This window comes from Nesoenas mayeri (assembly GCF_963082525.1).
Source record: "Nesoenas mayeri genome assembly, chromosome: 1".
Taxonomy (NCBI): domain Eukaryota; kingdom Metazoa; phylum Chordata; class Aves; order Columbiformes; family Columbidae; genus Nesoenas; species Nesoenas mayeri.
In genome coordinates, this window is record NC_137541.1 from 43611850 (window position 1) to 43628607 (window position 16758).

At 34.3% G+C, this 16758-nt stretch overlaps 1 protein-coding gene across 3 annotated transcripts in view; it reads left to right on the forward strand.

Moving 5' to 3' along the window:
- Nucleotides 1-16758, forward strand: part of ANKS1B (ankyrin repeat and sterile alpha motif domain containing 1B) — a gene marked incomplete at both ends in the record, with an annotated part of 434431 nt that overhangs the window by 50141 nt on the left and 367532 nt on the right. For all 3 annotated transcript variants that reach the window (XM_080342173.1, XM_080342174.1, XM_080342175.1), the window contains 2 exons: nt 1116-1272; nt 11955-12251. In XM_080342173.1, coding sequence (XP_080198299.1) covers nt 1116-1272; nt 11955-12251 — 454 coding nt within the window. The remainder of the gene's footprint in view (nt 1-1115; nt 1273-11954; nt 12252-16758) is intronic.

Genomic DNA, 16758 nt, shown 5'->3' on the forward strand with positions numbered 1-16758 from the left:
CTTGCCACATTTTTCTCTCAATATGCAATTAAATAAGTTTCCATCAAGTCTGGTAGAAAAATTGCCTTGGGATTTACCTTGTGTCCTGATTTGTAGTCAAGGGCTTAGTTTTCAGTCATAACATGGGCTGCATTGAGCTCCCTCCCCTCCCTCATCTTTTGAGCAAAATCAGTAAGAGCCAGTCTTTCCATATTCAACATGTAGAACTGCCCACACTGGATCATAAATGCTATTAACTTAATAACTAATGAGGCCTGACTCTGTCAAACTGTGAGAAGACAAGTGGAGAGATAAGACAAAATTTATTTACTTTCTGACATACTTGATAACCAATGATCATACCATGCAGTTTATTTTTAAATTTAACTTTTGAAGTTAAGTACAAGAGACTGCTTAAAAATCAGGGATGCAATATACCAGCTTATACTAATCTTTAATTTAATGTATGATAAGCCACACTGAAAATACTGAAAGGAATATAATAAGAATTAAAATAATGAAAGTCACTTTTTTTCCTCACTGCTCTCAGGAAGCTGGATGTGGGAAATGAAAATAAAAGCGGTTATTCCATAGAAGATAGTAAATATCTAACTAGATCATCATTAAATTGTTTTCCCCTTCTTTGGGATAATGCCTTAAAGAAGAAGAAAACCTGTTACTTGTAAGCCTTACTGCAAGACCCTGTCCATAAAACTACCCTCTTGTCTTCCTGCTTCCAGAACTCAGCAGTGATGGGGAGAGGAGTATTACCTGCCTGTAGTGCCTGGAAGGTTTGTCTTGAGGAACATGCATGTGGCCTGGACTGAGACATTCTAAAAACAATTCAGTGGCCAGGGGATGCAGTTGAAAAGAAGATTCAGAGAACTGATGATAATATTGTTAATGGGTACTCATACAAAGCAAGAATCATTACAATTAATAACATTTTTGCTACATTTTACTATCCATTTCATTCTTAGAAATGATTTGTCTTCATTTTTTAGGTGTTTCACTTGAAATACAGGTAGGTTTTATTCTGATATTCAGGATAAAATTTTTGGTAATATGTATGTTTGTGTAAAAACTTAATAAAATAAGCTTTCTGTCAATTTTTAGATTTACTTCCTGTTTTCCAGGGATATAGTTCTCAAATTACTTCAGTATGAAGCATCAACTAATGTAGCAGATAACAAAGGTTATTTTCCTATTCACTTGGCTGCTTGGAGAGGAGATGTAGACATTGTGAAGATCCTCATCCGTCATGGGCCATCACACTCCAGAGTGAATGAACAGGTGAAGTGGTAAAAAGTATTTGTGTACATCGTCAGAAAAGACCAGAACATATTCTTTAGGTCTGGCAAGTTTATAGCCAAATTAAACAAACAAAACAAAAACCTATTTTCCATTGTTTCAGTAATGTCTTCTGCAAGACCGATAAAATCTTTCAATATAAGCATATCAGATATCTTTCTTCTGCATGGGCACTGACCTAAAGGATATTAGCTTTTTAAAGTATGAAAAAACCCTTCTGCTTTTTTCTGAAAAATCATATGAAGACATACTTTAACTATGGATCTTGTATATATTGATGTAAATGTACATAATCTCTGTGACTTTTTTACTTTATTAGATATTAAATTGCTGAAAAACTTGGAGATAGAATTAATATTCTGGGTATATTTTGAGTGTACTGTAAATGAACTGATATGCAGAGATAAATGACAAACCAGATGGGCTGGATGTATGCATGTGCAGCAGAAAGGATGCATAAATAATAGGAAGAAATGATTGGAGTATTACAGTGGGTAAGGGCAGGATAAGTATGTTGCATTCTGTTGTTAAACATATGGCATACCTTCTGTTTTCATTCCTATATTCTTATAGAGTCCCTTCATAGGGTTAGTATTTAGAAATACAAAGAAGGCAGTTAAAATCTGACAACATCTACAGTCAGCTGAACTGCTTGAGGACTAGAAGTAGGCTGTGAAATATGTGTAGTAGCCATAAGCTATTGAATTTGCCAGGGTAATCAGGAAGTTATTGGAATGTAAAGATGGGAGTCAGCTCCAGATTCAGATACAAATTTTAGTGTCTACATGCTCCATTTTATTCCACAGAGGTCTAGTCACTGTTATCACAGGAGCCAAAAGGCTTATTCAGGAGTCTGAACATAAGGCAGGATTCATTCACCCAAACACACATCTGTGCGGGCCTGAATGCATGACAGAGAATGCTCAGAATTTCTATGTCCTTGTGGAGTGGCTGATGAACTCCAGGTAGGGTACCCTACAGCACCTCAAATCGCAAAGTACAATCTAACAAATGGAATGCATTCTGAGTGTCTACATTAGTGTGTCTGGAAGGCAAATTGTGAGAAAATAAGGAATATTTGGCCTAAATTGCAAACACTTAACTAGTGTGAGATGATATTCCTTGAATAATCTATTTGATATTTGAGGTTATACATTTAGCCATCAGAATCCATACAATAACTATGATATGAACATCAAGTATTAGTGCAGGAAATATAGGAAAATAAAGTAATAAAATACATCCATGTGACAGTCTTCTGGGAAATCCTCTAATACCCTGGCTCATCTAAGAAAAAGTACAAAACCCAAACCTTGTCAGTCTGTAGTCTGTGTTGCAGATTAGGAGTTTCTCTGAGTTTCTCATTCTCATCGGCTGTTGCAGGTGGGATGAAACCAGTTGAACAGAAGGATTACCTTTTGTCAAGGAGAAGGTTTTTTTTCAGTTTTATTTCTACAACAAAATAGAAAAGCAACTTTCTGATTGCATGTTAACCATTTACTTGTGAAAAGATTCCTTATACCCTGCTGACAAAAAACTGGAAGCTATGCAGGAACTTCAGAGAAAGGGATAGTGAAAAGATATTTCAGTAAAATTAGAAAGAAATGCTAATTCAAACTTAGTTTTTCCCAATCACACATAGATATCCAAACTTTTAGAATATTCTAGAGTTTGATTAGGTGTTCTATCCGGTCTCTCTGGTTTAATCACTGGAGCAAATAAGCACAGATACATCTGATTCTGTACCACACTGACTCAAAAAAGTCTTGTCATCAGAAGTCCTGCTGTTTATGCATTTTACCCAAAAACTTTATAATGTGTGAGCAATCCTCACAAGAAATGTTGACCCTCAAGTCTCTTAAGTGAATCTTCGAGGCTAATCTCGCTCATACTCCATTCTTTTAGCCTTGTATATCCTGTGGTATTTAACTCTGGACAATGACCAGCTTTAGCAGGTGGACCACTTTGCTGGCACTGACTATCCCCTGAAAATTAGCACTCTACATAGGAGAATATTGACCATGTCATAGAATGAGGGAAATGCCAAGCTGGTAAAAAGCCATCTCCACCCACATATCCTCAAATAACACCAGAGTGACATCCTTATCCTAATACTTATTGTACATTCTTATGAGCCTGTAAGTTTTTGAGGCTTTTGCTTATTTACCGATATGCTCTATAGGGCAGGTGGCTCCTCATAGCTCTCATAGCTGCTTTTAGATCTGTGGAGCTGAAGCTAAGGCTTATTAGAAATCCTGGGCTATTTTTCTTCCTTTTTTTTTCTTTTCTTTTTTTTTTTTTTCCTTTTTCACAGCAGCAAATAATATAGTCAAGTCAGACTTTGTTGTTTTTTTTTTTCTTTTTCGTGTAAGGATCACATTAAGAATGTATGTGCTTCCAGTTGGAGAAAATAAATGTTTTCATTATTTAAAAATTGCTGCAACTAATTTTTCATACTTCTTTGCTTTTCATCTATTTTATTAAAATTTTGTAAAACAAATGCTTCTAAAAACTTCAGTGAAAGTAATGAATACAACAAAAAAGTAAATGAGAAGCTCATGATGCATGAGTATATTTTACATGAATTCATGGATTTAATCTGGTATACTGTAAATTAGTTGAACTGCATTCAATACACTCTAATGCAGTTAACTCGCATCATAGGATCATAGCCAGCCATACCCAGCACTTAAAGCTCTGAATGCCCCCTACTGTTCCTATTATATAACATTTTAAAAAACAGTATAGAGGCATGCAGTTAAATGACAATTATTTTATGGCAGTGGTGGAATGTAGACTGGCAACTCTACACACAGAAAATGGTTACAGCATAACCATTATGTAAGAATAATTCTATTGCTGTTTAATACAGGAGTCTAAGCTGACATGCATAATGTATATTTAAAATTACTAAATATAGTGAAATTAAAAAACATGTAAGTCTTTAAATGTCATTGATGGAGACTTGAAAATATGTAAATTATAAATTGAATGAAGATCAAGTAGGTAGCATGAGATCAAGATTTGTTAGTAAATTAATACCAAATATAATTAAAGGTGTACTGTCAAACTACTTACATGCTTGTTTATGAAGAGACATCTCAGTAGCATAAACATTTATTATGGTAACTGTCATCATAAAAATACATAATTGATGGGAGATCTTAATATATTAAAAAACAAAACAAAACAAAAAAACCCCAACAAACAAACAAACCAACCAAACAGCCGCATCTGGGTCAATATGTAGTGTTTGGTATTAGTGCAGGAAATCACATGCAAAAAAGGTAAATGACATCAGGAATAAATATCAAGTTCAAAATATATTTATATACATAGAATATGAACAGTTAAAAATTTAGAGGGAAAACTGTGAACACTTCTGAAATTTCTCAGTGATATTGTTTTCTGTGTTGTGATTCTGCCTTTTTTTTTTTTACACACACAGCATGTCTTTTTCCTTACATTTATATATTTAATGTACTGTAGAATTTGTCCATGCTTCAAATTATAATTGCCATAAAAAAAAATGCCCACATTTCCTTAATGCCATTTGACACTTCTTCTGAAATGTGAAGGAAATGAGTTATGGATGAATTAATACTATGTAAATACCTAACAGCTAACACATTTACTGACTTCCCTAAATCATCAAAGTGAAGCACAGATATTATATGCTTCTCTCAGTGACACCTCAAGGACTTCCAGAAATACAATTCAGTTCCAAAGTAGCCTGCAAAAGCAATAATTTTGATACTCTGCATTTGATGTCCCCCCCGACCCTTAAATCAGAGACTAGGCGGATGAATTTTGGAATTTTCCTTGCAACTCGTATTATACTCTTCTTAGAAGAAAAAAAATGTGCAGAAACAATATTTTTTATTTGAGCTGATTGCAGCAATACATTTGAAGAAAACATTTATTTAAAGTAGTTAACCAAATTATAGAAATACTTTTTTTTTTTTTCAACATAAGTATATTTCAATTTCAATGGGAAGTCAGTAGATTATATTTGGATTCACACTGGGTATTGTGCAGCAGAATTTTTTTGCAATAACTTTTACGAAAATTGTAGTTTTTAAAAAAATATTACTGTCTAAATCCAAGTATTCTCTAAATCATGGGGCAAGGGTATCTTTATTTGTCATCATATTGTTCTTATATGGTAAAGATATTAATTAGAGTATATTCATAGAATCATAGAAAGGCTTGGGTCAGAAGGGACAGTCAAAGATCATCTAGTCCAACCCCCCTGCCAGGAACAGGAACATCTTTCACTAGATCAGGTTCCTCAAAACCTCATCCAACCTGACTTTGAACACTTCCAGTGATGGGGCATCCACAACTTCTCTGGGCAACCTGTTGCAGTCTCATCACCCTCATCACAAAAAATATCTTCCTTATATCCAATCTAAATCTACCCTCTTTCAGTTTAAAACTATTGATTTTTTGTCCTGTCACTACATGCCTTGGGAAAAAGTCTCTCTCTGACTTTCTCATAAAGCCCCCTTTATATATTCAAAGGCTGCAATAAGGTCTTCCCAGAGCCTTCTCTTCTCTAGGCTGAACAATCCGAATTTTGAGTCTTTCTTCATGGGAAGAAAGGTCTTTGACCATTTCTGTGGCCCTCTTCTGGACTTGCTCTCTTTCTTGTGCTGAGGACCCCAGAACTGGATGCAGTGCTCCGGGTGAGGTCTCACAAGAGAGGAGTAGGGGGCGAGAATCACATCTACTTGATTCTTTTTATGCAGACCAGGATAGGACTGGCTTTCTGGGATGCAAGTGCACATTTCCAGCTCATGTCCAATTTTTCATCCACAGGTATCCCCAAGTCGTGCTCTACAGGGCTGCTCCTAATATTTTGGCTACTGAGTCTGTACTGATACAGGGGATTACCCTGATCCAGGTCCAGTACTTTGCACTGGGCCTTATTTAACTCCATGAGGTTCACTCCATGAGGCCCACTTCTCAAGACTAGTCAAGTCCTTCTGGATGGCATCCCTTCCCTCCAGTGCATCAACTGCACCACTCAGCTTGGCATCATCCACAAACTTGCTGAGGGTGCACTCAGTACCACTATCTATGTGATTCATGAAGATATTGAATGAGATTGGTCCCAGTATAGACCCTAGGAGGACATCACTTGTTACTGGAATGTTCATTAGAGATTAGAATACAAAGGCTTAAACTGCACTGAAGATGAGAAAATTAGGAATGGAGTAAAGAACTTCAGTACCACTGTACCGATTTTTTGTAGATTTAGAGAGAAACAAAAAGAAATATAGCAGTGCTAGAGGCAGAAGAAAATGTCCAACTAAGCTATTTGAGTATTTCTCCTCTTACAACTGATATTTCTAGTTTAAGCAAATCACTTTTAATTATATTACATTTGGGTGCAAATAATTGTAAACTACTTGTATCTCTTAAATCAGTTTGACAAAGTGAAAGTTCTGACCTGACAGATTACTTGATTTGCTTTTATTGGCAATTGCCCATGCACTAAACCTATTGTGTTCAGGTTTGATGCTGCATGTAGCCAAATTATCTGGTATTATTAACTACATAATTTCAACATTCATACTAGAATACCTAATTTTTATACCCATTGGTGCCACGTTCAGAATTCAATTCAGATTCCACTAAAAAAGATCGTATCTCCCAAAGTGCCTTTTTGGTTTTGTTTGGTCTCAGTAATGATGCTTGGAAACATTTGTGCAAATGCAGTCCCTTTTCAAAATTACAGTTAAACCCATTCTCATTTCTGTATTAAAAATCACCAGGGGTCTGCATGTCAAAACTTTTCACGGACAGCCTTAGGCACTGGTGGAACATTATTTTGTGACAGGACAAGACCTCATGAAAGAAAAAAATCAATCAGGAAGGATAGGTCTTAAAAAAAGAGCCATAAAACATAGAGAAACACATCCAGTAATACAATATGGAGCTTCTTTTAAGTACCGAATAGGTATGAACTCTCAAATTTCTAAAATTTTGAATGTAAGCAAACTTGTGAGTAATTTTTGGTCTGTGTACAATTACAGTTGTAGCTGAATGAAAAAGGAAAATATTTAGGCTTGTCTTAAATGCTTTGATTTTTATATCAGTTTTGAAAATACATGTAGAAATATTAGGGATACCCAAATTCTAATGCTTGCTTTTGTGTTTAAGAAAGTACTTGATAAGGAGATTTATGGGCTTTTTTTTTCTTTCATGACTTTCAAACTCGACAGGTTTGTTGATGACATGTGATAAGAAGAAGGATGTCATTAGTTATTTTTCCACATAAGCTGCATGGACTTTAAGAACTTTAAAATTTGCTTGACAAAAATAAAGCACTACACAACTATGCAGTAAAAGTCTCACTGTTTAATAGTGGCTTCACAAGGACCTATATAATATACATGAGAGCCATTTGTTATCTTGATATCTCCTGTACATTCACACTATCAGATTGTCAAGCTACAACAATTGTTTCTCTAACGTATTTGGTAATCTGTCCTCTAATGCACAGACCTGGAGATGTGTTCTACATTTTGCAGTGGCATGCATTTTTAGTAGCTAAATGATGTGGTACAGCTTGTAATACTGACCAGATGCAATGCTGCGAAAGCACAGTTCAGTTTGCAGCAACAGAAGTCTGAGTTCTGGCTGTATGTGGAAGAACAGATTCAGAGAAAGGCTAGAAAAGGTCAGGACCATGCCCATGAAGAGACCAATGTAACAAATAATGATGAAGAAAATTACAAAAGGTTAAAAGTTGGATTATAAAATGCCTTCCTTATTTCTGAAAGAGGTCCACTGGGCCACATGAATAACTGCTTAATTAAAATATTTTTAATTATTAATATTACAGAGCTCTGTTTCATAGTATTTTTGAATAATATTGGTCTACTCCTCTCTTTTTGTCTTACATTTTGTATGTCTTGCTTGGTTCTGATTTCTAGATCTTTATTCACTCATTCAGTCTTAGGATCCATCTTGTTTCTAACGTATATTGAAGTATCTGAAATTTGTAAAAGAATTCTAGTATTTTTCTGTAGCAGTAAATGCATTATTTAGCTCTTGAATATAAAAAATTTGGAGATATAATTACACAATGGTAATTTTCATGCAGATGTTTGCTTTCATAGCAGGCGAAACTGCTCACTGCAATGAATGTTAGTGCATAAACTTTCTTTGAAACAACTGTTTACATTTGGGTCTGAAAATGCAGGCAATAGTAGTTATATTAAACAGTTATTATTAATAGTTATTATTAAATTCTTCAAGAATATTTTTTCATGTCTTTCAAATAATTCTTCAAAATAATAGGCTCTTTTAGAGATATGAGGACAAACACTACCTTAAATTCAATAGAGTTACACCTGGGTCAGCTTCGTCTGCACAAAAGCAAAGGCAGAAGTAACAGCATTTTTGGGAGCAAGGAAATAATGTAATTTCAACTCTTAAAATTTCATAATATGTTAGGTTTTTAAAATTATTTTTCTTATGCTATGTCTTCTACAAACAAATGCATTAAGGAGGAAGTTCTTAACTCTGAATGAGATGTCCATGTCCATCTTACCATGAGGAGTGAGAAGAGGAAGATAACATTTCTTCCAGTCTAGGAAGGACACTATTACAGGCTCCTCTATCTTAGGGGTCTCTCTGGGAATGCTGAACCAACTGTGTCTATTTGGTAGGCATTCCCTCCTTTCCTAAATTTGAAGGCGTCAGACTCTGTCAAAACCTACTTAAAAACTCTATCCTCTCTTCTCAGTAAAACCTCTTGCTTCCAAGGTGATTTATTTTATGTAAGTAGTACTAAATTGTCAAAGCAGATAAATTTTGAGGGCAGTTAAACAACTTGTAATTTGTTCTTTGAAAGTTTAAATGCATTCTGTCTTTTATACCTGAATTGAGTTGATTAATTTACATTTTAAATAGGGAAGGATGTTGTATTATTAAATTTTAATTAGGTAGTACCTCTCAGCTCTGATAACACAATATATACAATGCCTGTTCTGACTGCATATGTGTAGATAATTTAATTATCATGTTTGCCTGGGTTGGATTCTATTTTATTGCAGTAATACCTAGTTCTTTTTAATTCTGAATCGGTTCGATTTGTCATTAACTAAAATGTAGCTTGAATTTGGCAAATGTAAAGAAACAAACCATACAAAAATGTTCAACAATGTTCATTTGAAAATAACAACATCTTGTTCAGATTTACAGATGCTTTTATACACCATGCTTTCTTAAAATATACTTTTCTCTAAATATGTCCTTGCATGAAAATTCAACTGGATATTCTTTATTTAGGGGGAGTGTCTGTATCTGTGGCTGAAATTTTGGCTAGTCAGCACATTTTGAGAGAAAGTCTGTAACCAATGTAATTTTTATGACTCTTTGAAAATTTAATCAGAATAGTTTAAAACTACAATATCAGACTATTGGCAAAAGATTCCAGATGCTTTATATATTATCCAGTAATGCCTGAAAAAATATCAAATGTAAGCAGATATTGGATAGATAGATATATCTGAGAATTTTATAGTAAAAGTATATTTTGCTGTTTACCTCACAGAATGTGGATATAGTCATAGATGTGACTGCTTTGTGTAACTATTTCCATTAGATATGTAAATACAGTAACTGTAGGCACAAATTACCATAATTGGCCATTTTATGTGCAACTATCTGATTTTCGTACTTAATTGTGGTAATTGTAGTCAAAATGAGGCTGCAATTGCCCATTCATCTGTGTAGTTCTGTCCATGAATTTTGAAAATCTAAAAATAAGTTCTCATAAACTATGCCCGTGATTTGTGGGTATACCACTGTATGTAAAAAAGTAGCTTTGCCCAGTCCTGTGTAAAGAACACTTTAAAAGTCACTAGAGCACAAAAAGCACACCACAGATAGATCATTGCAGCCATGTAGCATTGTGACAGTGTATACTTTAAACTGAATTTATGCTCTATGTACTATAATAAAGACCACATGGTAGTCTGAATAATGCATAGTGATTCAAATACTTCTTATCCATCAAGCCACGTCTGCGGATGGAAACTTCTCACTTTCTACCTGTCTCTTCTCCACCTTCTGTCTTGCAGATTAGCAGGAAACACAGTCCAATCTGTGTGATCTTGGGTGGTGTTGCAGATACCTGAAGAGTTTATCTGCAGCATTAATTTATCTGAATGTATCTTCCTCTTATGTGTCCCAGGTTCATCTAAGTCATTTTAAATTACAAGATGAGATGAAAATGACAGCAATGTTGTTACCACAAACCTGAGATTTAAGTTCTTGATTATAGAAGTAGAAATAACTGTTATCAAAGAGAAAAAAAAAGTTTTCAGCCTTTCCAACTTTCTAGGAATTACTGTGCAACATGAATTTTCTTACTCTAGCTAGCTTTTGAGTAAGAGGCCAAAACCACATTTCTCTGATTCCCTCACCCTTTCTGTCTTTCAAAAGACAATTTTTTTTTTTGTATTTTCAGTTGTCCATACCCAGAACTTTATTTGGTTGTTTCCTTGAGAAATGCAGCTTGCGGATTCAGATTTATCTCTTCTCCTTTTTTTTTTAGAATTATATTCCTACCCTTTTCTAGTATATTTCCTGAATTTACATTATTTTTTTATTTCTTTATATGACACATTAGCTTATTTGGTTTCTACTACTACAACATTTTCAGAACTGTCACAAAATATTCTAAATTATACATCAAAAGAGGCATTCAACGTACATATTTTTAAAATTTATAATGTGTGTCCTGATTTAAGGCTTCATAGACACTAAATAAGATATATTCATGATATAGATGTCATATAGAATTCGGAGAGCTCTATAAATGATTTATTTCCTCTCTGCCTGAAGTTGGTTTTCTGTTTGGGATTGCAAGTATACAGGCAGAATGGAAAGGACACAAAGATACTGCTAATTCTCAACATTTATTCATTATGAAGATTATTAAATAGTGTTTGGGGACAGACTTGGGGGACATTACTTTATGAAGCAAAAACTTATTCAATCCACAGCATACAAAATACTCATATGCCTTAAAATGCACACATACATCTCCCTGGAGCCCTGAGAAGATGAGCTGCTTATATGATATCTGGAGTCTTTCCAATATGAGCAGTTCCTATTTTGCCTTCTTCCAAGCTTTGATTGTCATCTTGATAGTAATTTTTATAGGGATATATGAAGCTAGCCTTGTGCCTGATACTTTTTCATTACACAGTTTTTCTCTATAATTTCACTACTCTAATAACGAACTGCTATGATTTAAAACCAGTTACACTGAGAAGCGAGACTTAATTGTCAGAGTATTTTTAAGAGAAGGACTCCACTATGATTTCAGGAACAGATGAATCAAAGGTTACAGATTTCAGCACATCATGAGCAACAAGGTTTTTGGGGGCATGTTAAAGATGGATTGGGAACAATGTGGACACACAGGGACCTGATCTGCTTAAGAGCCACAAAGCTTAAGTATTTATGTATTATTAGTAAAATTTTAGTGGAGTCATTCTGAAGCCTCTAACATACATTACCATAGGTTATATTGCAAACCATGCTGGTGTAGTGATCTAATGGATGCAATATATAGAAGCGGAGCAGTTCTATTGTGTGATTAAACATTAATTTCTGAAGCTTTTGTTTTGTTTTAACAGAACAATGAAAATGAAACAGCACTGCATTGTGCGGCTCAATATGGTCATTCAGAAGTAGTTGCTGTTCTGTTAGAAGAGCTAACAGACCCTACAATAAGGAACAACAAACTAGAAACACCTCTGGATCTGGCAGCGCTTTATGGACGTCTGCGTGTTGTAAAAATGATCATCAAGGCATATCCAAACCTGATGAACTGCAATACAAGAAAACACACTCCTTTGCATCTTGCTGCACGTAATGGCCACAAAGCTGTTGTACAGGTGCTTCTGGAGGCTGGAATGGATGTCAGCTGCCAAGTTAGTGTGTAATTTCTTTCTTCCCTTCTTCCTTTCCTCCTTTCTTCCATTCTTACCTTAGTTTCCTTACTTTCCTTTATCATTAGAATATGAGTCAAACAAAATAACTTCTTACATTTTTTCTTTTAAAAGACACTTGCATTTACTTTGTTAGAAATCCTGCAATGTGATACATAATACCAATTCATTTCTTATGACCAAAATAATGTGTTCAAAGGGATAACTCAAGAATGATAAGCATCTTCAACTGAGTGTGTATTTTAATGTTGTCTTGAAACAAGTAGATAAACAAATCATATCAACAGTTCCTGTAAGTATGTATATATATATTTTTTTTTAATTATTTTTTTTTTTTAGTTTTTCACAGCATTTGCTTTAACGATACTAAGCTGACTTGCTAAAGCTATGGCACTTAATGGTGATAGCTGTCTGAAACCATGTTTGACTGAGAACTCATTTTCCCAGGGTTATAATATTCTAAATCCAAAGTTGCTAATTAATAATGTATACATCTAAAAGAAAATTCTATAGCAGTACACTCTTGCAGCTACTGGCTCCAACCTGTTAGTTGTTTGCTGCATCTAGTTCTATGCACAGTAAGTTATAATGGTATAAAAGGGGTAAAAGAAACATAGATGGGAACAGATACAAGGTACAGCAGCAGTAAATTTTATGTCCAATTCTTTGTCATTGAAAGTGTCCAAGCCTTTGAACTACTGAGGACCTGATTCTGTTATGTGTGAGGTCTTGTCCAAGTCTTATGATTTGTCTTGTTTAATTTGTGGCACTCTATTTGAGCTTAAAGTGTATTTTATCTTCAGATTTAAAGTAGCCTGTTTGCTCTCTTGGTATGTATAATATGCTTCAAATTAAGGTTGTTTCAGCTTTATATCTATTTTCAGAAAAATCAATCAAACAAATGTAATTGCATCCATTTTAGAGTCACACCCAGGCATTCTTTATCAATAGATGATTTAATAAATCTTGTGAACTTTGCCTAAATGTTGACAAAGTTTTATAAATATTTTAAGCTTTAGGTTCATTTAATCAAACACCTTTGTACACATAATTCCCTTTTATATAGAAAGATTGCACCTGGATTGCACTTTTATTATTTCTGGATTCTTCTATGTAAGTCATGTTTTTTCAGCTTTTGAAGAAAAGAATGTGAAGTGGGAAGGAAAAGATAAATTAAAAAACAAAACAAACCAAAACCAACCAAACAGAAAAACCCCACCAAAAAACCAAAACACAACACAAAGCAAAACAGAAAATATTAACATAAGACTAAAAATGGATATTCTCAAATGCCTTTGAAATGAAAAAATGGTAAAGCTGTTTTGCTACCTTCATTAGCTCTGGTATCTTTTGAGATAGCATTGTTACTTGTTTCAAACTATTTATTTCAAACTGAAACACTTTTTTTCCTGTGGTTTGCCTGTTTGTGTATTTGCCTGCCATTATGCTTTCAATTTGCTTCTGAATTTCTTTACTAGAAAGTGATACACTTGCAAAGGCTGATTTTTGTTTCAGCTGTACTTTACTATTATTACATCTTCAGTAATTTAAAAAGTTTAATGCTAAAGCAACACATAACAGAGTACATGTTTCTGAATGTATAATTTCTCTTCTATGTATTGCTAGCAAACGAATGAGGAAAAATGTTAGAAAGAAACTGAACTGATGCCTGAATTGATGCTTGAGAAATAGAATAATTGAAGAAAAATAGTCTCTTTCATGGCAACTTATAAACTGGTGGTTACATGGAGTTGAATATTACGCAATGCTTTTATGAAATGTGTTCTTCCTCTTATGTAATCTAGATAATTTTAGCACTACTTTGAATTCTTCTAAGCCATTTCTATCTATAGTTATACCAAAAGTTTTCGGTATAGTGGCTGAAAATTCTGTACAATCTTCTTTTAAGAAATTATAGATTGTTTTAGTAATGCGGATTTGTTTGCCATCTACACTAAAATTCTAGGACTTTTTTTTTAATTCTACTACGTTTTAAGTAATCTATATTCTTATTTTTCTTAGTTTTTCTAGGCCTGGGGGATTTTTAAATTTTATTTTATTTTTTGCACTGTGTAATCTTGTTTCTTCTGTGTTTGTCCTACTTGCCATAAGGAAATATCATTTATTTATTTTCTCACTGGTATACAGATCCTCCATCAATATGTTCCTCTTCATTCAGCATCTTAGCATATTGGCAAGTTGGCTCTGTACATATTGTTAACTTATTACTTCTATAACCTCTGAAAAATTAGTTGTTGATGATTACTGGCAGCTTATTAAACTGAGCAGAGCCTGTTCCTTAAAACTGAACTCAGCTGTTTTAATATTAATTAAATTGTTCTGCATCACTGATTGGGAAAGAACAATACATAAAGTATAATTCCATGTGGTAAATAAGATTGTACACATTCACACACGTTAAATAAATACAGCTTATCAGCAGTAAAGAGCTCTCAGAATGTTGAGAGACAATTATAGAAGTAGCCTATCTCTTATCACTCCATAATTGTACATATTTATTTGTTTAAATGGGAAGTTTACTTTAGCCATGTTATCTTTCTTTTCTGTACTCCCTGAGCACTTTTAATCATAACAAATATTTGGGCTAATAATAGACAGCATTTAATTTTTGATTAAATTAATCACACATTTAATTCATTTCCCAGGTCTATCCAATATCCTTCAATCTGAAATTATTTACAAGTGGGCAAAACAAATCTGCTTCATCTCTTTATGCTTTGAAGTTTTCATTTAAATTGAAACATATGAAAAATACACAGGTTTTGGGGAGTGATAGATTTTGGGCCCTCAGTAAAATAAGATACTGCACAGTTCAGTGTGTTTTATGTAAACAGTAATTTTGTGATTGTAAATACCTTAATAACTTGGCCCCTTCTGCTTGTCCAACTTTCATCTATCCCCATGTGCCTTCCCTTTCTGCTCCAGTAATGATGGCAATTTCCATTGCTTATCACTGTAGTTCTTCTGCAAAGAGCTGTGCCCCTTCCTTTTTGCTGTCACTATGTATGGAGGATATTCCGTGAATCAATTTGCAAAGCTAGCATTCTGTCCTTCAGACTATGTGTGAAATCCATATCAAAACTGTAGTAAACTGCCTATGAGTAAGGACTAGACAAGTGACTTAATTACAAGCTCTTGCATATTTACGTGGTTAAAAAAGTCTCAAATAAATAAAACCCTTGATGCTTTTACGTGAGTCTGCAAATTGTACACTGAGTTAATTTGTGTATCCTGGTGTTCCTAGTGACAATGTGCTTCTATCCTTGCTTGCTTTGTGTGTCTAGTTGTGACATTGTACCTGTATTTGGCTGTAAACTACTTGGGGCAGGGACTGTTCTATTATAAGCTTAGCACAATTCGTTATCTTTATTTGATATACAGAAAACTTATGCCAGGGAATCAATATATAATGCATTGATGCAAACTCAAGCAGACTTTAGGTCACTGTTTTCATGAAAAAAATACCAGCATTTTTTGCATTAAGTACCACTGTGGAAGAATTTCCAAATATAATGGAAGAAAAATATGATCCAAGACAATGAAAGCTTCAGGAAATAAAAAGTGATGAATATTGTCTATAAATCATAAGATTGCTTGCTGTAGCATAGACAGCAAGAGTATATTAGTGCATAGATACATCATTATAACTGAAAAAGATCTGCCTAAAAACTCTAGCACATCTTAGATAATATATAGAAATTATTTGCAACTACATTTTTTAATCTTTCCAATTTGTTTAACATGCTCTATCGCACTGGGAAAAACAAAACAAAATAACAACAACAAAACCAACCAAACAAAATCATAAACAAACAAAATGAACAAAAAACCCCAACCAACCAACCAAAACAAAACAAAATCACAAAAAAAACCCAACAAAAACCCCAAACCAAACAACATTATTTCTATCCTCAAGCAGTAGTCCACATGTACCCTTAGAAAGAGATTCATATCTGCTCAGCCAGTCCTCCGAGTTTCTCTTGGTCCTGAGGCTCAGCATTTTCCCTGTGTTAAAATGGAGTTTGGTAACTGAACTCTCCGGGAACAAGGACATTTCTGCCTTCTGGACAGTTTTTGGGTCGAGGGATCTGATTCACTCGTTAGTTATTCACTATTACCGTGAAATCCTCCCTAGAGCTTTTAAGATTTACGTCAGCATTCATCTTCATGAAATCTCATGCAGGATTACGCATCTGCATCTTACAAGTGTGTTTTCAATCTCTGTGTTCCCAGACTGATTTTCCTTCAGATTCAGGGTGATATTCCCTGTCTTGCTCAGAAAGTCACATATATAGAGGACAGATCATTCCAATATTTATGTGGTGTGCCCCTCAAATTCCTCTTTCAGACAGCCTGTTTGCAATAAATATCTCATTTCTGGGATATGGTGTTCATTAGTATTGTTTGATAGCTTGGAGTTGTAAAGCAAAGACTGTCCCAGGATTCAGGCAGTGCAGAATGCCTGTAA